Consider the following 22,140-nt stretch of genomic DNA (forward strand, 5'->3'; position numbering starts at 1 on the left):
ATATTTTTCAAGTTATCACTTATCCGCATGTAGGCAGCCTGTAGCAGGTATGGAAAAAGACACCTTTCTTCCTGCTGTGATGGACTGCCGGATTCCAAGTATCTATTCCAAAGCACGGCAGGACTAAAACATCTCATTAAACATTTGTGAGGGGGATTTGGTTTTGGTTTACATTGGCGAGAGGCTGACTTTTTCCCTGACCTCATCTTTGGCAGAGGCTGAGCTATTTTTACTGAAACTCTTCAACAAACAAAATTCATTTACTGTACAGTTATGGATAGAATTACCAAAGCTCAAAGAGTTAAAAACCAGAGGAGTTGTGACTAAAAAGAGTCTTGGGCAAGAATGTGTCACTCAGCTTTGCTGTACCATATTAGTAACAAGTTTTCTCATTATTGTTCATAATTAATTTTACATCTAGTCTTTTCAGCATGATCCAAAATGTGCTTGAGGGAGTTTGCCGTTGGACACATTAGCACCAGCTCTAAATACTGAACAGAGACTTTTCCTTACAGCTGGATTAAAATCTCTCTATTCTGCAATGTCTTGATTAAATTTAGTCTCAGAATTTCAGTCAAGAGTCTACAGTGAAATTTTCCCCATATGTTCAACTACAAAAGCTATTATCATCTTTGCACAGGTAACAGATTAAAAGTACTTTGTGTGGAGGCAAAAAATGTCTTGTTTTCTTAATTTCCTCCTGGATTTCCTTCACAGGAAATTTTCCCACACTCACAAATGTTAAATATCAACCATCTGCAAACATCTATTCTAATGACAGCTCAAACACAGGGTGCAGCAAACTTTGGTAATTAAGCCGTTAAAAATATTATTATATCCATCATATTTTAGAGAGTGACAAAGCAGATGAAACTACTCAAATCCATCAGTCTCTTTTCTCTATATTCAAGCAGAATTGAGTCTCAGAATAGAGGGTCTTAGTAAGATTTTTTCTTTAGAACTTTTTTTTAAAATAAATCTAATTTCAATGCTTTATATTTTGCTGGGATTTATTTCACCAAGGTTTTGTGAAGTCAGCTCTGGGGTCCTTCATGTCAGGGTCCTGCGACTTTGTATCCCCTTAAAAAGAAAACAGTATCTCCCTTCTATCCTCGTTCCTGCTGCTTGGGGAGCTCTTAGTTGGCTTTAAGATGACATCTGCTGGTAGGTTTTGATTACCGCTCTTTTTAGGAACTGAGCCCAGAACTGCGCAAATTAATTATCATTCCCCTGTTTCCCATCAAACAATTTACCTCCTTTTTGTTTCCCAAGCAAGATATGTGTAATTCCTGCTTTTGGGGCTGCGAATTCTTACTGGTAATATGCAGGAATAAACACTGGTGCAAAGCAGCATCACTAAAACACACCAGAGAGATCCAGGGAAGCTGAACCTCGGTTGGAAACGCTCACATTGTTTCATGTAACATTGCGAGAGGTCCTGTGACTCGTGACGTGACTGAGTCTTGTTTAGAGAGGGAAATAAATCATCTTATGAGCCCTCCTGTGGCTTCATCTCAACAACAAGTCCTGTTTTAAAAGCAGGAAAAAACACAGGGTTCACTCCTGGCTGGACATAAAAGCAGACAGGGGAAGGTGGGTGAGACCAGGCAGAAGGGGGAACTCCCTTCCTCCAGGATCTGCAAATGCCTCAGAGGTGGGAAGTTTGGGAGATTTCTCCTTCCCAAGAAGAAAGCTGATGCAAGGAATCCATGTAAATTTACCCCCACTGCAGGAGAGCTGGTGTCTTCCCCAGATGCTCTAAAATTAAACAAGTGTCACACGACAGGGACTGTCTCTGTTCCCTCCCACGGGACTGAGACAGTGGTTTGACCTCACAGTATTGTGATGAGATTGGGGACTTCAGTGATTTAACACATTAAATACTTTCTGTAATGAAACCTGTCAAGAAAAACCATCTTTGGGTAGGACTGGTCAAATTCTGCTCTGATTTACTCCTATGGAGATCAGAAGTCATGTCACAGGAGCTGGAAGAGAGGGTCCCCATGGGAACTCCAGGAATTTTCTCTTGATTAATGCCAACATAGGTCCTTTAATAGCTCATGTCCTAGGGTCCTTTTCTAGCTCCTGTCCTAGGCTCCTTTTCTGCCTGCTGCCCAGCTGGGTTAACAATTCTGGGTTAACAATTCTGCCTCACCACTGGTGCAGAGGAGGTGGCCAGTGTGCCCTTGTGCTCAAATCCTGCTCCATGTCAGCTCCATGTCAGCCCAAACCCACCACCACAGGTCTCTGCACGAGACCTGGCAACCATGGGAATGTCAGAGCATCTTCCATGCTCCCCTTCCAGGGGGCTGGCACAGCACCAGACACCCTGCCTGGGGAACTGGACAGGGATTGTTCTAGGGCAGATGGATATGCCCAAACTGACAGCTCCTGTACTGGCACTGGTGCTGCAGCCCTGTGCTGCCCTGCCTGCTCAGCAGGGCCATCTGCTGCCTTGGCTGCCATGCAGAGCCTGCCTGCCCTGGCACGCTGCTGTGGCATGGCTGTCACCAAGCTCCTGGCGGTGCCCTGGTTGTGGAGTGGCACTGAGCTCACCAGCTGGCTCCTGCCTGCTCTGGGGTGCTCCCAGCCATGAGGCTGTGCAAACACTGGGACAAGGAGCCAGGACTGTGTCACTGTGCCTTGCTTCAGCCCTGGGCAGAGCTCATCACACCATGCCCCAGCCCTTGGGATCTGAGGAGCAAAGGGTGAGACCTCAATACTCAGGGCAGGCCTGGGTTCTCTCAGCAGCACCTGAACTTTTGAGATGTCTGAGTACCAATTTTGTAGGGGAAAACCTTGAACATCTGATGAAGCTGAATTAGCTTTGTATTCACCCACTAAAGGGCAGAAATACAGATTTGCACTGCCTTGCACCATGGTGGATGCTGAAAGAGGCCACACAGTCCTGTGAAGATCAAGGCCAAGAGCCCAAAGGCCATCAGTCCCACTTCTCCTGCCTCACACTGAGGCACAAAAGGGTTTCTGCATTGCCTGGTGTGCTGTCCTCACTCCCCAGCTAAGGGAGGTTATCTCTGGGATGAAAGCACAGCTTTTTGTGTCCTCAGGCTGCACAGCAGCCTCTCCTCCTCTGGTTATGCTCCTCACACTTGCACTCACTGCTTATCTCTGCAGATACAAGAGTGAAGAGATTTTTCCCTTTTGTGGCACTGAAATTGGAGACCTCTGCCACTACAGGGCACTTCAGCTTGTCCCCCCAACCAGACACCCCAGGCCTGGGCACCTTTAGCTCTGCTCCTGCTTTCTCCAGCCCTTTTTGCAGAGCTGCAAGACCTACAAGTACCCAGATGCTACCAGATCCCTGCTCAGCTCTCTGAGAGATCCCACTCCCTGATCAGCCTGCCCCCAGATACATTTAGATTCCCCAGATCCTTAATTTTCCCTGGCTCCCTGAGCCAGTGAAGTCACAGTGCTAATTGTTCCTTGCCCAGAATGAGTCTCTAACTCTTATGCTTTGCTCTCTGATCCACGTTTTTTGTTTTTTGTTTTTTGTTTTTTTTTTTTTTTCAATTCTGTTCTTCCTTTCTTCCTTTGCTGGGCTACCAAGCTGTGGAGAGCTCTTGGAACAGAAGATGAGTCAGGACAGATATGCAGAGGGAAGAAGATGATATTCCAGCCTTGAAGTCAGGTTCACTGCCTGCGTCATTGTTATTAAAAATAGATGAATGGCAGTGTTCCTCACATTGGAGGAGAGGCACAGGAGATGTAATATCCTGGGCTGCTGAGCAAATGCTCCCTCTGTCTGCCTGCAAGTCCCACAGTGGCATCTTCTGCTCTTTGATAAATTCTCTTTTCTTGGCTCTGACTTGTGGGATTTAATTTGCCTTTCATAAAAAAACTGGTTTAATATTTCAGCTTTGGGAGGGGGAATGACTCACTCAATGATTAGCTCTTCTGCTCCAGCCAGTTGACTTCCAGCTTCCTTGAGAATTGAAAATCCCTACAATTGCCAAGCTGTCTTCCTTGGAGAACAGGCCCTCTCCTCATTCTGCACTGAAGAGCTCCTGGAGGATGAAAGCAGCTGTTTAGGGATGATGTTTGGGCCTGTCTACCCCAAGACCATCCTAATCATGCCCCATCCCCTCAAGGGGACAGGGGGCAGGCTGGGATCTGCTGGGCTCTGCAAGGCCAGGCTGAGATGTGCACCAGCCATGCTCCCAGTGCCCCTGCAAAGGGCAGGGGGAGAGAGGCCAAAGCACAAGAAATGGGATGATTTACATGAGCCCAGGTGAACCACCCACATGCCCAGAGCCATCCCTCTGCTCAGGACTCCACTGCTGCAGTCATTCCCCCTGGACTGGTGATCACTCTCCAGATTTTGTGGGGCTGCAGGTGATGGTGGCAGCGAGGCCAAAGCTCTGCTCACTCAGGGGACACTCAGTCTGTGTCATTCCTTGGGCTGGGGGCACAGCCCAAGGACTGAGTTTACTTGTCCTTCCCAGGGCCAGCACCTCCATCCCTCCTGCCTGTGCCCTTAATTCCCCTCAGCTCTTTTGCTGCCACTATTTTCTATTCACTTATTTTTCTATGATCTGCTTCTTCCTATTAAATTACTATAACCAACATTATCATCTCTGGTCTGCTCCATGGCTTGGCTGGCAGCCAGGAAAAAAAGGATGGGAGCTGGATAGAGCCACTGCAAGAGGGAAGTGTGACAGTGGCAGAAGTTGATGTTGTGGTTTTTGAGCACAAAATTTTTTTAAAAAGTTATTCTAAGTCCTCAACTCTCAGACTGTCAACTCTCAGACTGTGCTACCCAGACCTGTCTGATCTAGATGCTGCTAGGGCCTGCAAGGGTGTTTTCAGTCTCACTCAAGAACAAGCCAAGAGCCTACACAGACATGGGGGGCTGCTGTCTGCTGTCTAAGGGGAATGGTTTTGCTTATTCCATGAGAAAGTGGCTGTGTACCAGTGGGATGTTAAAGTTCCCCTTCTTTCTGCTCCCTTCTCCAGGGTGGGACATCAGCAGTATCATCTCAAAGACATTATTACACAGATGCTGTCCCTTTTCTTGCTCCCAATTGCTCCTTCCTTGCTAAGGGGAGCCAAAGGTACCTCATTAGTTTGTTAATAACAATCCTGAGTGTGGAGATCAGCTAAATAACAGCAGTGACCTGCAGGGGGTCTCATCTGCCCAGACTTGTGGTGCTGCTCACCAGCCCCTCTGAGGACTGCCAGCACCCCTTCCTCCTTTCCCCCAGCTGCTGAAAATACCCCGTGCAGTGCCTGTGTGCTTAATTAAAGCACAGGGACCGGTAACCTTGACGACTGCGAGGCACCCTCTGCAAGGCAGCTGAGGTGGATATTGAGGTTCTGGTGCCTCCAGGGAGAGGCCAGAGCAGAGAAGTGAACCAGGCACACAGGCATTGGACACAAGCATGAGCTGGGGGCACAGCCAGCAGTGCCATTGTCCCCTGGAGCTCGTGCCCTGCTCAGGGACATGCCCTGGTCCCTCGCTGGTGAGAGGTGGCTCCTGGCCCGGGTGATGCAGCACGAAGAGACCAAGCCTGTCAAGAGCGAAGGGAGCTTTGGTCTCTTGGGTAGCCCTGCAACCTCTGTGGGTAACAGAAGACTTCTATAACCAACTCCATAGCTGTAAATATGCTTAAAAGAATTCCCCTTAGAACTGGGACATTTGTACAAGCACAATTACCTCTGCCAGAAAATGGTACAGCTAGTTTTCCTGGCAGTAAGTAGCGAGCAGCTAGAAACACATTTCCCATGAGGGGCTAAGATTGAATTTTACTTTTTCTTATAAAGCTGGTAAAAGGCATGATCAGTTCTGTATCAGACCAACTCTCTTCTACCTCAGAACTGAGCAGGAGCTACCAAGCAGTTCCATATTGAAAAAGGGAGGCAAATCCTCTTGGCTTAATACCCATTTCTACTTTCCTCCTCTGTCCCCTGCCGGCAAAGGGATCTGATGGAGAAGGGGACCCACAGCCCCACCTCTGCCAAAGCAGCCTGAAAGAGGATCAGCACCGACCATACCATGACATGGGGCCCTCTTCTTCAGAAATACCGGCCAGAGGAGAGCAGTCAGACCTCCTGGAGGATGGCTCAGCCTGGATGTGCCTGGATGAGGCTGGCCAGGCCCCCAGAGGCTGGAAGGGATGTGAAGCCAGGGGATGTCCCAGGGGCTGCAGGATGCCCTGAGAAGCCAGACATGGCACATTGAGCACCCAGCTGGGCCCTGGCCAGGGCAGTTATCCAGGGTGCTAGGAGAACCTCTGCACCCGCCCGGCTGTGCCCACTGACCCAAGTACCCTGAAACTACCTGGAGGCCCCAAGTTGATGCCTCACGTCGGGCACATCTGTTGTTCCCACCCTGCATGGAGCAGAAGTGCGGATGTCAGGCTCAACTGGGGCTGCCAAGGGCAGATTAGGAGGTGGTGAGAGCCTGGTCTAAGGCCACTTGAACCACTGTCTATGGGGTGATGAGGTGGTGCGAACCTGGGCTAAGGATTCCCAGAACAAAGGCGGGACTGGGGCTGCCCTGTCCGAGCCAGGAGTGCCGGGGACCAGCTGGTGGTGCTGGGGACGGTGCCAACCGAACCGAGGGTGCCGGGGACCGAACAGGGACCGGACGGAGGCTGCGCTGTCCGACACGGGGATGCGCGATACGGGGCCGGCAGCCGCCCCCTCCCCGCTGCTCCTGGGCCGGGGCTGCACCACGTGCCGCCCGCCCCGCCCCGGCCGCCCCGCCCCGGCGCCGCCCCGGTGCCGCCGGCGGAGCCAGCGCGGATCGGCCCAGCATGGAGGGGACGCGGCGCGCCCTGCTCCGCCTCGCCGCCGCCTGCTGCCTGCTCTGCGCCCTGCCAGGTACCGGGGCGGCCGCCGAGGGTTGCCGGGGCGGGGGGCTGACCGAGGGGATCCCGCCGGTCCCGCCGCGGCGGGGAGCGCAGCGCCGGGACAGCCGTCGGGGCAGCGCCGGGACTCGGGCTCCTCCGCCCGCTGGTGGGGCTGCGGGAGAAGGGTCTGGAGAGCCCCCACCAGGGCTCCCCCTCCGGGAGCAGCGCCCCGGGCCTGTCCCCCGAAGTCGGGCGAAATGCCCTCGGACCCCGGCGCCGTCGCCCCGGCGGACGCGCAGGTGAGGCGGCCCAAGGATGCTCGGGGGGTCCCGGCTGAGCCCCGCGCTCCGGGCAGCAGCGCGGCCGCCCGTCCCGGCCTTGCCCATACAAGGCACTGCCGGCAGCGCTGCTCCCGCCGGCGGAGCCACCCGGGCTCAGCTCCCGCCCGGCGGGATCCCGAGGGGATGTGCGGGGAGGGGGCCGGCGGTCCTGGAGGGCTCCCCTCCGGCAGCATCCAGCCCTGCGAGCCTCCTGCCGCCCGCGGTGCCTCCGAGCCGCTGCTGAGCTGCCCCGAGGGAAGCCCGGACAAAGCCCGAACTCTGCCGCCTCCCCCAGCACGACGGGACGAGGGCCCTGTGCCTGCGGGGAGAGGGGCAGGGCGGATGGAGCTTTTCGGGACAGAGCAGGAGCCAGACCCCGGCCCCGGGCAGGCTCCCGGGCCGTATTTCAGCTCTGCTCTGGGATCAACGCGTCCCCACGTGGGCAGACGCAGTGTGCAGCGTGGCGCTGACAGCCCCGTCCACCGACACCACCGAGCTTTGCCGCGGAGCTGGAGTGCGCCCCAAGTCTGGGGGCTGTCACCTTCCCCGTGACCCTGGTAGTGACAAAGGCTCTGCACTTTAGGGGCACGGAAAGCAAAACGTGTTTCTTCTTCTTTGTGGTTGAGAAAAACCCTTGGCCAGAGCCTGGTCAGATCCCAGCACCGTTACTGCATCAATAGAGACCAGGGAGTGACACACAGAAACTCAGTTTCTAATGACTAATTAGGGCTGGGAAAACCCTAGAATAGATGCCTGTGGGGCTGAGCTCCAGCAGCGAGAGCAGCACTCAGGATGAGGTTTTGGGTGCCGGATGCGCCTGGGTTTGAGGCTGAGCACTGGGAGCGGTCCCAAACCAGCGCCCTTTATGTGGGTGAAGCTGCGCTCCCCACAGAGTGGCTGTGCTGCGATGGGCTGTGGGGAGGTGGCCAGCCACGGGCAAAGGAAGGATTCAGGATTTCCACCGCTGAAAGGAGGAGGAGCTCTGAGATGCCGGGGGCTGTGTTCTGGCCCCGTGTCTCTCACTCTGGGCACACTGGAAAACCCCAGGGAGCCCCTTGCCCCAGCTGGCTCCTAGAAACCTTCTTGCTGCAGAGTCCGAGACTCAAACTGACAGAATGTACCAGAAATTAAGATTGCACTAGGTTTTTCCTGGGATTTTTGTTGCTTAGTGTCCCAATCCAAGATTCTCCACAGTCTCAGGAAATGTTACCTATGCAGCTGACCTGGCCTTTGCCCTCATAGCTTTTGAATTTGTTACCCAATCTCAACTGTGGTTGAAAGACCAGATGTTTTGTGAAAAGAGAAAAAAGATGGAAGATATGCCACCGTTAATAAAATGCCTCTTAGCAAGCACAACCCATAATGAGACACCAGAAAATCTCACCAGGACAGTGGTGGGGAAAGGAACGGTTCACCCAAAGTCAGCAGTCCTAGACAAATTTGTCCAAAGCTGGGTTTGTCCCAGCTCCAGAGTGCTCTCTGCCCTGCTCCCAGCACAGATTCCCTTTGCTCCTGCTGTCTGGCAGTGCCTGCTCCCACTCCCCATCTGGGTTTGCAGCAGGGCCACAGAGGAGCTCAGGCTGCTGCTCTCCTGTGCTCTGCTCACCCCAGCCTCTCAATGCAGCCTTTCTTCCCTGCCTGCGGAAATCCACTTCCTCCAGCTCCATCAGCCTTACAAATAAAACCCCGAGTAATTTTGGTCTGGGCATTTTTCTGCCTCTCCCTCCCGTGCTAAGCTGCCTTGCAAGCAGTGAGAGCAGAGCAGGGCTGGGAGCAGCACGAGCACATCAAGCCCCATCTGTGGGCACCACCGGGGTCATGCACACAGGCAGGCAGAGTGTCTGCTTCAAGGTCCCACTGACGATTTTCCGTGATTTTTTTCCCTTTGTTTGCCCAGGGCAAGGACAAGTGGATGGACTTGGCCCCACCCTGACAGGACAGCTCCAGTTCTGCTGCACCCAGAGCTGAGCCACAGCTTGGTTCCCTGCTCTGGGTGTTTCCTCCAGCAGTGTGACCCTGCACTCCCAGCCCAACCTTTCATGTCATGCCATCAGTCTTTGATGCCATTTCTACACATGATTTTCCCTCTGCCCCAGGGGCAGGGTGGGCCTTGTCTCTGTGCTGCCCTTCCCAGAAGGCTTGACCTGCTGGGCAGGGGCAAAGCACTCACCTCCTTCAGCTCCCTTGGCCCCATCCCTGCAGACAAAGGGGAGATGGGACAATCTAAAGTACAGAAGCCCCTGTCCCTCCTTCCTTTCCACCTAGACCCTCTGGGTGGGCAGACACAGTTCTTGCCACAGGATTTCCCTTGATTTGTGATCATCCCCACAATGCTTTCTGGAGCAGCTTTCATGGGGCTCAGTGCCCCTGAGTCGGGTCACATCCTGAGCCCTGTAGGGCTGCCCAGGGCTGGGCAAGTTTCCTGATGTCCAGACTTCCCCCAGTTCTTGCCACACTGCACTGGAGAGTAGGCTCCCTGCTGACATGGGGCTGCTATTAAGGCAACTGGCTTATTAATTTCTCCTAATGATGTGAATGCTTCTTCCACTGCAGCTGTGACTCCTGAGGTAAGCAGGGCCAGGCTGTCTGATGCCAGAGCTCCCTGCTGTTGCTGTATTACCGGGGTTACACAACCCCAGAGAAGGGCAGGCTTCCCAGGCCGTGCATGCCATGGGTGTGCCCAGCAGCTTCTGGGTGAAGGAGCCTTCACCACTGCTCAGTCCCCTACTGAGGAACAAAAGCAGACAGCATGGGAGTCTCCCAGGCACCTTCCTGCCAAGCAAGGTGCTCCATAGCTGTATGTGGCCCCTGGAAAATAACTGGCTGCTCTGACAATGGTAGCTGAGCAGGCAGCCTGCTCTCCCTTTTCCCTGCCATAGAAATTTGGGATAAGCCCTCTTACCTCTAAATGGGGGATCAGTGATAGAGCTTCCTGCAAACCTGTAGGAAGGAAGTTTTTTTAGATTTCTCTCATGTGGCAGGGCCAGGCAGTGTGACACCCTGGGATGCTGTTCCTGCAGGTAGTGATCAGGCTGGTGCTGTCCCAGTACTGTGTGCTCTGTGCTGTGCTGTTTCTCTGCTGTTTTATGGGTTTTCCTAGTACTGAAGTACCTGTGCTTGGCATTTGTAGTGCTGTTTCCAGGGCTGCTCATGCCTGTTGCTGCAGCTCTTGCTCTGCCATGCCACATTGGCTGGTTGTCCTGGTTCCCAATGCAGTGCCATCTGTTGAGGTGGTAGCACTGCCTCCCCTTTTTCTCCCCGCGGTTCAAGCCTGTGGCCTGGTATCCACAGATGCCCTGAGGAATCATCTTCCTGCCTGCCTGGGCAGGTTGGGTGCTGGGCTGTCCCTCCCCAGTGCCCCACACTCACTCAGCACCCCATATCTAATCTGCCCCCGTCTCGTGCTCTGCTCGTGGCCGCCTCCTTCCCGTCAGGAGAGCTGGTTTCTATTCCTGTCCCTTACCTCAGCCCTTGCTTTGCAGCCAGCCTGGCCTGGCAGCTCTGCAGGGCTGAACTGGGTGCTCAGCACCCCCTTTTCAGCCCCCCCCAGTTTTGGTGCCTGCAGAGCAGCTCGCAGAGGCCACGAGGGATGCAATGAATTAAACTCTGCCGTGAAGACCTTCAGGTGGTCCCCAAGCAGGCTTCAAGGCTGGATGGGTGCCTACACCTCCTGCCTGGAGTCCTGGAGCACAGGGAGTCTGTCCAGCCTGTCTCAGCCAGGATTGGGATGGGGACAGTGTGGACATCAGCCCTGGCAGGGAGAGCACTGGAGCCTGTGGCAAATGCAGCCTCTGGCACCCTGCCTCCATCGAGGTCCTGCAAGGTACCCAATGGAGCTGAGCTTACAAAGCAGCTGCCCCTTGTACCCGATCCTGTCTCTGAGCTTGCTTCACCACTGCGAGGGTGTTTGCTCTACAGCATCCTTGGGTGCATCTGGCACCTTCCTGAAGGGCTCCAGAAATCTCTTCTGCTGCTTGTTTGGTTTTTTTATTATTGTTATTCCAGGAAAAGAGATCAGGCTCAGCAAGGATCTAATCAGGAGCTATTCCAGTTCTGCTTTTAAATGAAATGAAGAGCCTTCGTTTTAAATCCCACTATATGGTTTTATTTGCATTTATACTCAAGCTTTTTTTTCCTTGAAGAGATTGTCTAATTACTGTTGGTTGGTAACCATAAAATGTAATAACTGGCAACAAAAGATAATTTCTACACTTAATGAAGTAGTTTGCTAAGCAATAAGATATGACTGCTTTGATACATACAGGTTATAGTTTATGCTTTGACTTTTTAAACATTGTATTTTTCCATTTTACCAGGTTGTTTGTGAGTGGAGCTGTTACACTTAAATGGAAATTGAATTCATTTAGTGCACCAAAATAGCATTGTAGAAGGGTTTGGGTGCCTTTTCAATGAATCAGAGCAGTAGTTTCACATGCATTCTGTAGGAAGCTGATTTAAGTGAGGTGCTATCCTCAGACAGTGGCAGCCTGTGCAGGAGGATACATCAACACCAGGGAGTCCTGCTCCCATGGGCACTTTCTCTGAAATCCTGGGGGAATCCTTCTCATCTTTGTGCTTAGCTCTCACCTGGTACTGTGCACTTCTCCCAGTGGTGGCTGCAGCCTGCACCGTGCTGCCCTGCTCTCTGCCTCAGCCCCCAGGAGCCAGCCTGCCATGGGCCTCCTCACCTTCATCTCATCCTAAAAGGGTTTTTAAAAGTGTTCAAACCTATGGATTTGAGCGAGGTGTTGACCTTTGGGGAGCCAGGCTGCTGTTTCTGCCAGACAGGAAGGAGGGTGCAGAGGATGCTGCTGAGAGAGGCAGGAGGGTTGTGGCAGAAGCTTGTTGAGGGTTTGTCCAGCTGAGGCCCTGCTCTGTTATTGTTTTATCTGAGAAGAAAATAGATGGTGGGGTGGCTGCTGTGGCAGAGCATGGAGACCACGGTCCCCACCCTGTGAGACTACCCTGGCATAGCAGTGACTCTGTCCTGCCTGTGCAAACCTTCCTCAGCCCCTCGCCTGGCCCCAGCCCTGAATCTTGGGCAGGGAGCACAAGGCAGGAATGGCCCTGTTTCCTGCAGAGCTGGCTTCCTTCACTCCTCTCTGTTTTAGCATAATTTACCATGTCTGTTCTGGGGCTGGAGGCAGCTTGGGTTGATGCGTGGAAGTCTCTCAGTGTTGTCAGACAATGCTAGAGAGGGGTCGAAGCTCTGGGCTGATGTTCAGAGCCCTCCCTTCCCTGAAAGAGCTGGGAGTGTTTCCCACCCTTATCCAAGGCAGGGGCTGATTCTTGCTTGGCTGCATCCCTCCTCCCCTGGGACCACTCTCTTCCTTTGCCCCTCTTGTTTCCCAGACAGAGGTCACTGCAGTCAGCACAGTCTGATGGGAGCTGCTGCTCCAAATCCACCAGCCCTGCCCTAATGTGGTCTGGGATCTCTGGTTCTCACCACGCACAGACTGAGCCTGGGGCGTTAGCACAGACACAGGGCAGGAGTGGGGCTGTAGCCAGGGGACCAGCTCTGCTTCAGCAGGCTGAAATATAACCAAAGCAAGCTCACCCCTAGCCCCCTATCAGGGAAAGACATATTCTTATGGTCAGAGCTCTTGCTTACAGATCCTGGGACAGTTGTAGCTGCTCTGTTATGAATTCAAGGGTGAGTGCACCTTTACCAGCTGTCCTAGAATGCTGCAGCTATCAGGTCTTGGAGAATCACAGAAAAGGTGAAGCATTCACACTAACTCTTGCCATTTGCATCTGAAACAAGAAGGACATGGTTTTCTCTTGTCTCCTGAAGCTGGTGAGGGTGATGCCTTAGGCAGTACAGCCGTGGCTTTCCTGGCATGTGGTGCAGGAAGCAGAGCTTCTCCAGGATGACTCCAGAGGAACGAGCTCTGACCTGCATCTCTATAGGTGACTGATAAACAGCTAAAACCATCAGCACCCAGTGACTGGGGCAGCAACAGCTGCGCTGGAGCTGGGGATTTCCCGACCTGCTGGGTACCGGGCTCCAGAGCAGAGCAGGAGCTGCACCCCGGAGGATCCCAGCCCGGGCAGGGTTTGCCGGGTGTGCCCCGGCACAGGCACAGGCAGCAATGCTCTGCTGTGCACAGTGCTCTGCTCTCCCCTCTGCACCGCAGCCTCTGCCCCGGGCTCACTTTGCGTGGCACTAGGTTGTTCTATTGGATGGATGATAAAACTGGCAAACAAAGCTGTGGCATTGCAGCAAGGCCCTTTTGAGGAGTGGTTTTATTTAAACTGAAACTGAAATAAAACTCAGCGCTTGTACCTTTTAGCACCTGCAGCTCACAAGGAACAAGCTGCACCTCTGGGGGATTTCCCCAGGTGCTTTGCTTGGTGACTGTGCTGGCTTTCGATGTGCCCTTACCCCTCAGGAGCTGACAGATGGGTGATGGGAATCCTTTGTCTGCCTGTCCCCGGGTGATCAGGATTTACTCAGTTCTTTGTTTCCTTGGCCATTCTAAGGCTCTTGCCTTTTCTATCTTTCCACCATCATCTCTTAATGTCTTGAATTTTTAGAATGTTAGTCTGGATTAGGCTCTCCTTTGTTTCCTGAGCTGAGTGTGCTGTGCTGGGCTGGATGACTTGCTAATTGAGGTGCCATCAACACTTGCCATACTGGAAACAGTCCCTTGTTCCTCACCTGCTAATTTAAAATCTCTTCTGCAATTCTCTACAAACCAGGTTTTTCACACCACAGTGCTGTGTTACACCAGAGTGGCCAATCCACCCGGGAACCATTTTCTTTCGCAGTGATGGACACTAGATAATTTTGTGGGAAGAAGCCAGGTGGCTTCTCGGAGAGAAGAGCTTAGGGAAATGCCAGTCCCAGCGGCTGTCCCTCTTGCAGACAGCAGGAAGCTGTGAGTGCAGTGGACTGGGGGGACCTGCTTGTCCCCATAAACCCTCCTGTCCCACAGCACCTCGCGGTAGGCACGCGGGGTGGTGTCCTGGTGTGTAGGACCCAGACTCATCTGCCTTCCCTCCTTTTGTGCATAAAATCACCCATTTCCCCCCAAGTTACGGCTATCTGGGTTCTGTGGATCCACCAGAAATTCGAACTGGGTTCTGCAACGAACTTTGCAGCTTGAGGTTGGTAGAGACATGAGGACCCACTTCTCCTAAAGACCCTCACCCATGGAGCTGCTTGTAAAGACATTAGCACCCATCTTGCCTATCACTTTTCTGGTCAGAAAGTGGCACGATGGCTGCAGAGTTGCTCAGGCCTTTGTGCAAGATAGCTTTCCACAAATCTTTCTTCTGCATGACTCAAGTCATGACTTGCCACCCCATGAGAGGCTGCCCGGACACAGGCCAGCTATTCAGAGCAGCGCATAGCCAGGCTTGCCACTGGCCAGGCACCTGGGCACCACCTTTCCTGTTTACCCCGTGGTGACAGCAGGGCTCTGTCTCTGGCAGGGCAGGAGCAGGCAGTGGGTGTTTACTGAGCAAGCATCCGCCAGTGCCCAGCCGGCAGCCGGAGCTGGTGGGATCCCACCCCGTGTTCAATAGCAGCGCTGTGTTTAGGGCTGGGAATTGTCACATTTGGTAACAATGCCTTTTGGTGCCTGGTCCCAGGAAACCCAGCATTCAGCTCTTTTCCTTCCAGGTGTTGTTGGTGTATCCTAACCTGAGCTCCATGGCAGAGCAGCTCGCTTTATTTGGAGGCACCTTCTGGACATGCACGTCTGGATCCAGGAGAGGCCAAAGGGAGCATCGCTCAGGCCTTTGGTCTTCATGTTGAAGTTGCCCCAGCTGGTTTCCCTGTGAGAGCTCGTTCTCTGAATGTGCAGAGCAGGGCTGTGCATCCCTGCAGGAGCCCTCCTGGGGCTGGGGCCCCAGGCTGGGGAAGCACAGCTCCATCAGGCTGCTCAGGGCTTTGAATTCTCCAGCTGGTCAGGGTACTGCAAAGGTCTTGAGAGAGCCATGTATTGTGTCTTTTTTTAGGGTCTGTTAAGTGCTGTAGCTGGAGAAGAGCTTTGATAACTCTGTCTGTTCTGAAGAGCTTTTAAAACTGCTGAAATTTCCCCAAAACAGTATAAGAATGGGCTGCCTGGCTGGTGGATGAATGTTTACTGCTTACAGCATCTGCGCTGGATGCTTCTTCACTGTGGGGAGAAGGGACATGATGATGGATTTCCTTCAGTACCTTTATTTTTTTCTGTAATTAGCTCGTCAGTCCTTTGTGGCTTGGATAGAGACTTTAACAGAAATTGTCAAAATATTGACTATGAGACATTTTAAAATTAGAGAGTCCATCCCGATGTGGCTACATTTCTCTGTTTTCTTCCTGTTTATACCCTGAAAAACCCTCACAGGATCTGTGTTTATGAACAGGCAGTGTAAGAGCCTTTTGGCTTTCCTCCTCCTGTATGCTGTCACACTGTCTAGCAGCTGTGGATCTGGGGGGATCTTTGCTTGCTGCAGGTTCCCTTCAGGGAAGCTGCCCGTTTTTGCTGTAGTGGGAGGCTGAGTAGCTCCCCATTTCTATGACAACAGTTGTATTTCATGGTGGTGATGTGTTCATAAATAGCTCAGGAAGGCAGTTCCCATGGCACACCCCAGCCCTGTTAGCTGTAATACTCTTGCTGCCCATTTCACCTTTCCCTCCAGCAGAACCCCACACTCCTGCCAAGGTGACTCACAATATGTGCTTTACCTTTGCCATCCACAGTCTTTTTGAATATCACTTCTCTCTGCTTCATTGGGCCAGGGGAGCTAGAGAGTCTTCTTCCACATTTTCCTCATTTGTATTTTTTCAGCACCACTTTTGACTCTTTCTCAATGAACCAAAGAAGACTTATCTAAATTCCTTACAAAATCAGGTCTCAGGTGATAATTTAAACAAAACTAAATCCTTTTAAAACGTTTAAAAGTTGCTCAAGGATACAGGGATTGGTCGTGCCAATCCTAGAGAACAACAGCACAGGACTGGAGAGACAGGAGGGTAAAGAAAAAGTCCCCTAGAACAGGTCCCTGCCTCAAAAACCAGGAGGACAGAGGAGCTGTCTGAATCCCTTTCCCAGGTGTGAACCTGTGCTGGATTTGGAATTAAGGGGATAAAGAAGTTCCATTTCTGTCCTTCCCCCCTGTTTGTCCTCTCACTGTGGGATCTCTGACAAACTTCTCTGTTCCACAGCAGAGGTTCAGCAGACAGCAGAGGCCTTGGTGTCACTGTCACCTTTTCCTAGCACAGCGCTCACCTCGCTTCAGCCAAGGGAAGCCTCTGACGTCCCTGCAGTGACTGCTGCCATTCCTCAGCCAGGCCTGGAGAAAAACCCGACTGCTGCAACACTCAGTGCCACAGGGGCCCATGCTACAGAGGTGGAGGATGCCTTCATCACCACCACCCCCATGGCAGGCTCCAAGGCAGAGACACTGCAGGCTTCTACCACTGCCAGTCCTGGGGACATCACAGTTACACATCCTGAGCATGACAACATGAGCTTGTCAGCCAACGGCAGCACTGAAATCCCCTCCCCTACCTTGACTGCCAGCACTCTGGAAGGAAACCAGCCCGGCCATGAAGCCACAGAACCTTTCAGCACAACTGAAGAGACGGATGATGCCAGCAGTGCAACCCCCACGCCTCCTCTGAACACTGGGCCGGGTGAGATTTTGCTTTTATTGCCTGTGCACCAAGTCCTGCCTCAAGGATGCACAACCTGGGAATGTCTGAGCACTCTCCTGCTAACTGGAGAGAGGGAGAAGAAGGGAATGAGACACTAAGCAGAGCCAGTTCAGTGCAAATTATTTGCAAAGATGTTGGTTCAGCATCCTCTTTGCAAACCTCATTAATTCTGGTGTTAATTGTGCTGGTTGCTTTCTGATTGATTGTGTGCAGGGACATCCTTCATATATCTAATCTGAAACAACATGCCTTAGCAGCACTGCCCAGCTGGGCCTGTCTGGCATCAGGGCTGGGGGCTCAGTGGGAGCCTCCCTGGAGAAGCACACCCTCCTTTAACACAAAACATGGAGATGGCACAAGTGACAGCTCATCCATCCAACCATGGGAAACCCTACCCTACCTTCAGATCCCTCTGGGCAGCATGGGGACTGGTAATAGGGTCTGCAATCCCAGTTTTGTCCATCTTGGGGCCTGCCAGGCTGTCACACACCCCTAATGCAAGGCAGATACTGACTGATCACTGCTTTACATGGTGTTCATGCACAACTGCATTGTTTTCACTGGCTGGTGTCATATGGTCCTGCTGTTCTGTGACAACTGGCACAGCCTTAGGGGATGCTGCTACCCAGTCCCTGGGCAGCCCCCTTTGTGCTCCCTGTAAGGAGGGATGAGAGGCCTGTCCCAGTGTCTTGCTCTGGGGTGGTCCTCAGCTGTGTGTAAAGTTGTTTAAGCTTGTCTGCTTGTCCTTTGTCCCCAAGGACAGGCCTTGTGGGCCCAGCTGAGGTTGGCTGACATTGCAGATTGGCACATATGAAAACTGAGAGGACTTTCTAAGCACTGTGGGTTATAGTGTGGCTCAGCTGTGGCTGTGCTAAAGGCTCTGCTTATTTTCCAAAGGGTTGACAATAAGCTGCTATACCTATAGTCCCAGCAGTCTTTCTTACACTCTTGCCTCCATCTTGTCCAGTCCCACAGAACAGTGTGCTTGCACTGGGCCCTTTGAAATAACTGCTTGTTCCTATTTTGCAGCAACAACTAACAGCTCTCAGTCAGGGCTTTTTGATGGGCAGACCCTGAGGCCCACAGCAGCAAGGTCTGAAACCAAGGCAGGAACGAGCCCTGTGGGTGCCACAGAGGAGAGCACTGTGGAGCCCAGAACCTCCTCTGCTCCCACCTCCATTGTACGGAGCACGTCCTTTGCTACTGCCTCCAGTACTGTGACAGTGACAGTGACACCCCTTGTGACCAGCTCCACGCCTGCCAGCACAGCTACCATCCCCACCAGCACGCCCACACTGGTACAGTCACTGGAGCCCAGGCACGAGAAGACTTCTGTGTTGGATGTTGGTGATGATAATTCAGGTAAATGCACTGCTTTTAATGGGCTGCCCAGGGAGGTGTGGAGTCACCGCCCCTGGGGGTGTTTGAGGAAAGACTGGATGTGGTCTGGTTGACAAGGTGGTGTTAGGTCATGGGTTGGACTGATAATCACAGAGGTCTTTTCCAGCCTGTAATAGATTCTGTAATTGTTTTGTACCTGTTCTCACAAAACATGGCAAATTGCTGGACCTGAAATTGCGTCTTGGCTGTACTGAGCAGAAGCAGAAAAGACAAAGCTTTGCTGTTCCAGCCCTTGAGGGCTCTCCTTTGGCCTCATTCCCTTGGTCTCCTTGCAGAGCTCCCCACTTTGGCCGGTAAAGCGAGGGCTGACCCCTTGGTGATCACTGTGATCTCCGTGTTCATTGTCATGGTGGCCATCCTGGCCCTGGTGGGATTCCTGCGCTACCGCCAGCGCAACAACCGCACCGAGTTCCGGCGCCTGCAGGACCTGCCCATGGTGAGTCTGCCTCCACCAGCCCCACCTGGGCTGCCCGGCCACTCACTGCTTTGCTGCTCTCCTCCATTAGCAGTGCTTTGGGTGTTTGCAGCAGCGCCAATGCTGATCACACGCTCCTGTTCCTCCTTAGGTCCCTCTCCTTCCATCCAAGGTTTGAGTCAAGACAGCAAGTCTCAAGGCTGGGCACTAAAGAAGCTCTCTGCCTTCCCCTCACTCTGCAGGGGAACGCTGAGAGGTTAGAGAGAGGAAGGAGAGCTCCATCCAGGCTTGTCCTGAAATGACACCTTCCTGCCCTCTCCTCCTGTTTTTTGATATATTTGCTTTGTAACTATGACAAAGCAGATTTGATGCTCTGTTCCAGAGAGGTTGTCTGTTTGTCTGTCTGTGTTTGACCATTTGGGAATATAAAAATATATGAGGGTTCCAGAGGCTGGACTAGCTCTGGGGAAGCTGCAAATAACTCCCTGAACTTTCTGGAACAGAGGAGTGCTGCAGCTAAGCACGCAAGCTGATGCTGTTTCAAGCTGAGTGGAGTTTTCAACAGCCAGAGTTTTCCACATCCCTGCAGCAGGCAGGCAGTTCCTGCACACACCTCTTCTCTCCAAATGCTGCAGCAGGAGGGACACTGACAGCCCAAAGATCCAGGAGCTGCACAGTGCCAGCGTTTAGGTGGATGGCTGGGCAGATGCCACGCTGTGAAGTGTGGCTGAGCAGGCTGTGCTGCCTGCACTGCAGTCTCCCAGGCTGGGACCATGATGCCACCGTGCAGACATCTCATTAAAGCCCCTCTTCTCTGCTTCTAGGATGACATGATGGAGGACACCCCTCTCTCCCTCTACAGCTACTAGGCAACCAGGCTGTCTGCTGCCCAGAGGAAAAGGCCTTGAGGACTTGGTCCCAGACGATCTGCTGAGGAATGAGGGGCTGTGATTTGCACACAACTGAAAGATCCTTTTCAGATGGTTTTTGGTTTTAGACATTTTCAATAGGTCAGTGTTGAAGCTTCTATGCTGCAAATCAGAGCCCAAGTCTGACCCTTTTCTCCAGGCTCACCTCAAAACAATGCCCTGAAGAAGTGTCCTCCTTTTAGTGTGGCAACCAATTAGCCAAGACAACCCTTGCCATGGTGTTCTGCATGGATCTCTTCTGTTGATCTTGGTGGCTGCTGCCTTCAAAGGAGGTGGGCAAGTGTTTCAGACTAGGGCTCTTAACACTGGTGGTGTCAGCACAGTGCCAGCAAAGGAGACTGCTGTTTTCTGAGGAAGCCAAGGATGTGGAAATCAGTTCTATTGGGCTCCCTCTTGTTCTGTATTTTTAAGGTTGTTTGTTTTGGGGGTTTTCTTGCACTTTTGTTTTTGTTCCTGTTTCAGCTTTAGTCCCAGGATTGGCATTGCCCATCCTGAAACACCTACAGGAGGATAAAAGACTACTCTGCTTCCTTCCTAGATGCACACCTTTTCTCTTCAACCAGGGAAAAGTGTTTTGTGGCCACTGGAGAAGTGCCCCTGCTACTTGATGTTGCTTTGAAGTTGCTGGGAGGAAATTGAACATAATGTTAGCTTAACTGAGCTTGACAGGACTCAGTCTATTGCCAATTAGACACACTAATTTGGTCTCACCACAATTAGGAAACCGTGTCTCCTACACTTGATGCTTTTGGCATATGTGTAACCTCCTTTCCCAAGCCCAGTAAATGCTTTAGTCCATTTCCCTGCCTGGGCTAACACAAGCCTTTCCTCAGGTACCTCCCATTTTGCTTCTAGCATCTGGTTGCTGGAAGTTGTTGTACAAAGCTGGTGCTTTGCTCTCCCTCCTGTGCTATGCAAGGTCAGAGCTCCTCTACTTTCTGATGTTGGTCTTTTGAGCCAGTTGTGTCTTGTCATGAGGACAGATCCTGGATGTAGGTGCCTTCCTCCCCTTCCCTTTCTTGGTGTTATGCTGATTAGATACTGCACTTTTGCCTCAAAATATCACTGCTGTAGACTGCATCCAAGGCTCTTGAGGCCTCTCAAGGAAACCCATAGACCAGAGCCTCTGAGTGTAAATCAGAGGAGCTTTTGGTGCCCTTGCCTCAAAAAGACTGGAGTGTGTGTGACATGACAATCTTCATGTAATTACACCTGCTCCTGTTTTCTAACTCACATTTGACTGCAGAAAAATGGAAACACATGCCTTCTCTAGAGTGTTTGATTTTTGACTAAGCCAGTTGCTCCCTCAGGATACAGCAAGGGCTAGAGTTTATCTGGCACATTGCTCTACAAGCCTCAGTTTCTCCTCTCAGTAGCAACATCACTGAGCCCCACAAAGGACAGATACCAAGCCTCACTTGCAAAAGTACCTTTTTTTTCCCAGTGCTGTTAGTGGTTGTCATAGCAGGGTAAGGGATAATTCCCCATCAGCTGAGCTCAAGTAGCCTGGAAAGCCCAAAGATGGAGCAGAACTGGTCTGGGTCAAATAGATGAACTGGGTAAGGCAGCAGTTCCTCCTCCCTGTGCTGCTGCTTCCAGAGTGGCTGACAAATGGCTGCAGTGCAGTTGGGCTTCAGTTTGGCCTTCCGTCTGTGTATTTATGCCCAGTAAAATAGGGAAGAGGGTTGGTTCTCTTCTATGATTGCATGAGAACTAAAGAGCAATTGTCACAACTCCAAAGCTTTTGTATCAAGCATTGTCTGCACAGAGTGATCTCCCTAGCTACAGACTTGTTTCCCCTGCCGGAGGGCAGGGTGCTGCTGGTTTTCGGCACAAAGTTGGCAAGTTAGTGGTGGAAAACAGAACTCCATCCTGGCTGGAACTGGTGCAGGCTGGCATATCTGGGAAGTGTGTCTGCACACAATCAAAAGGGCAGAGGCTGGTTGTTCTGGTTTCCCATGCATCACTGTGCAGGGGAAAGGGGTGAGGAAAAACTCGCCCAACACCAAAGTGCAACTTTGTTTGTAAAATATGTTGATATTGGATTTTTTTTTCTGCAATAAAGTTACAAATGCCAAAAGTGTCTCAGTCCTCATATTTTCATTGCAAACACGTAACTGAAAAGCTTTTATAGATCACGATGAATCCTGTGATAGATAAACAGCAGCAGTTTGGGGCACAAAGACTCACAGAGCTGATAACTAGAAAATGCCAGACAGCCATGAACCATAGCTCTGACAGCCCAGAAGGACACCACCCCCTGCCTGTGTTCCTTCTTCTCAGGGTCATTCCTGGTCTGGGTCGAGTGAGATTAATATGTATACAGTTAAATCAGATGAAATGTGTCTTAGAGAACCACACTAGACCAAATAATCTAATCTACACCTTTAGACTCTCTTCCTTTGCCTCTGATTGGAGATGTTCTCATGTTGTCAACTGTAACCCCAAACCTTATTTACAAAAATATCCTGAAAGCCAGCCTAATCCAAGCCTAAGTAGTATCTGTCATGCTTCTTTCTGTAGTACAGCAGACAAAGCAAACTGGAAGACATGTACTTTCTTCTTAGCTTTATAGCTGTTTTGAACTCTTTGGAGCTCAGACCTGCAGGGAAGT

The 22,140-nt window shown here is 51.9% G+C and overlaps 1 protein-coding gene across 3 annotated transcripts; it reads left to right on the top strand.

Moving 5' to 3' along the window:
- Positions 1-6,729: 6,729 nt before the first annotated feature.
- Positions 6,730-21,606, top strand: LOC135451259 (mucin-2-like). Of its 3 annotated transcripts, none has more exons than XM_064720275.1 (5): positions 6,730-6,843; positions 16,290-16,760; positions 17,811-18,143; positions 18,458-18,618; positions 18,749-21,606. In XM_064720275.1, exons 1-5 carry the CDS (start codon positions 6,777-6,779, stop codon positions 18,773-18,775), a joined length of 1,059 nt encoding a protein of 352 aa, XP_064576345.1. In that variant the 5' UTR covers positions 6,730-6,776; the 3' UTR covers positions 18,776-21,606. The 3 variants fall into 3 exon arrangements, with proteins under 3 accessions (XP_064576345.1, XP_064576343.1, XP_064576344.1); XM_064720273.1 differs by having other exon boundaries at positions 19,422-21,606; XM_064720274.1 differs by having other exon boundaries at positions 6,738-6,843; positions 16,293-16,760; positions 19,422-21,606.
- Positions 21,607-22,140: the final 534 nt, after the last annotated feature.

Source organism: Zonotrichia leucophrys, chromosome 8 (assembly GCF_028769735.1).
Source record: "Zonotrichia leucophrys gambelii isolate GWCS_2022_RI chromosome 8, RI_Zleu_2.0, whole genome shotgun sequence".
NCBI classification, from domain to species: domain Eukaryota; kingdom Metazoa; phylum Chordata; class Aves; order Passeriformes; family Passerellidae; genus Zonotrichia; species Zonotrichia leucophrys.

Bases quoted from the DNA above. Each gene is read 5' to 3' on its own strand.
- LOC135451259 (XM_064720273.1), top strand. From the start codon at position 6,777: ATGGAGGGGACGCGGCGCGCCCTGCTCCGCCTCGCCGCCGCCTGCTGC. The intron at 6,844-16,289 runs GTACCGGGGCGG...TCTGTTCCACAG, and splicing joins CCTGCTCTGCGCCCTGCCAG to CAGAGGTTCAGCAGACAGCA. The intron at 18,144-18,457 runs GTAAATGCACTG...GTCTCCTTGCAG, and splicing joins TGTTGGTGATGATAATTCAG to AGCTCCCCACTTTGGCCGGT.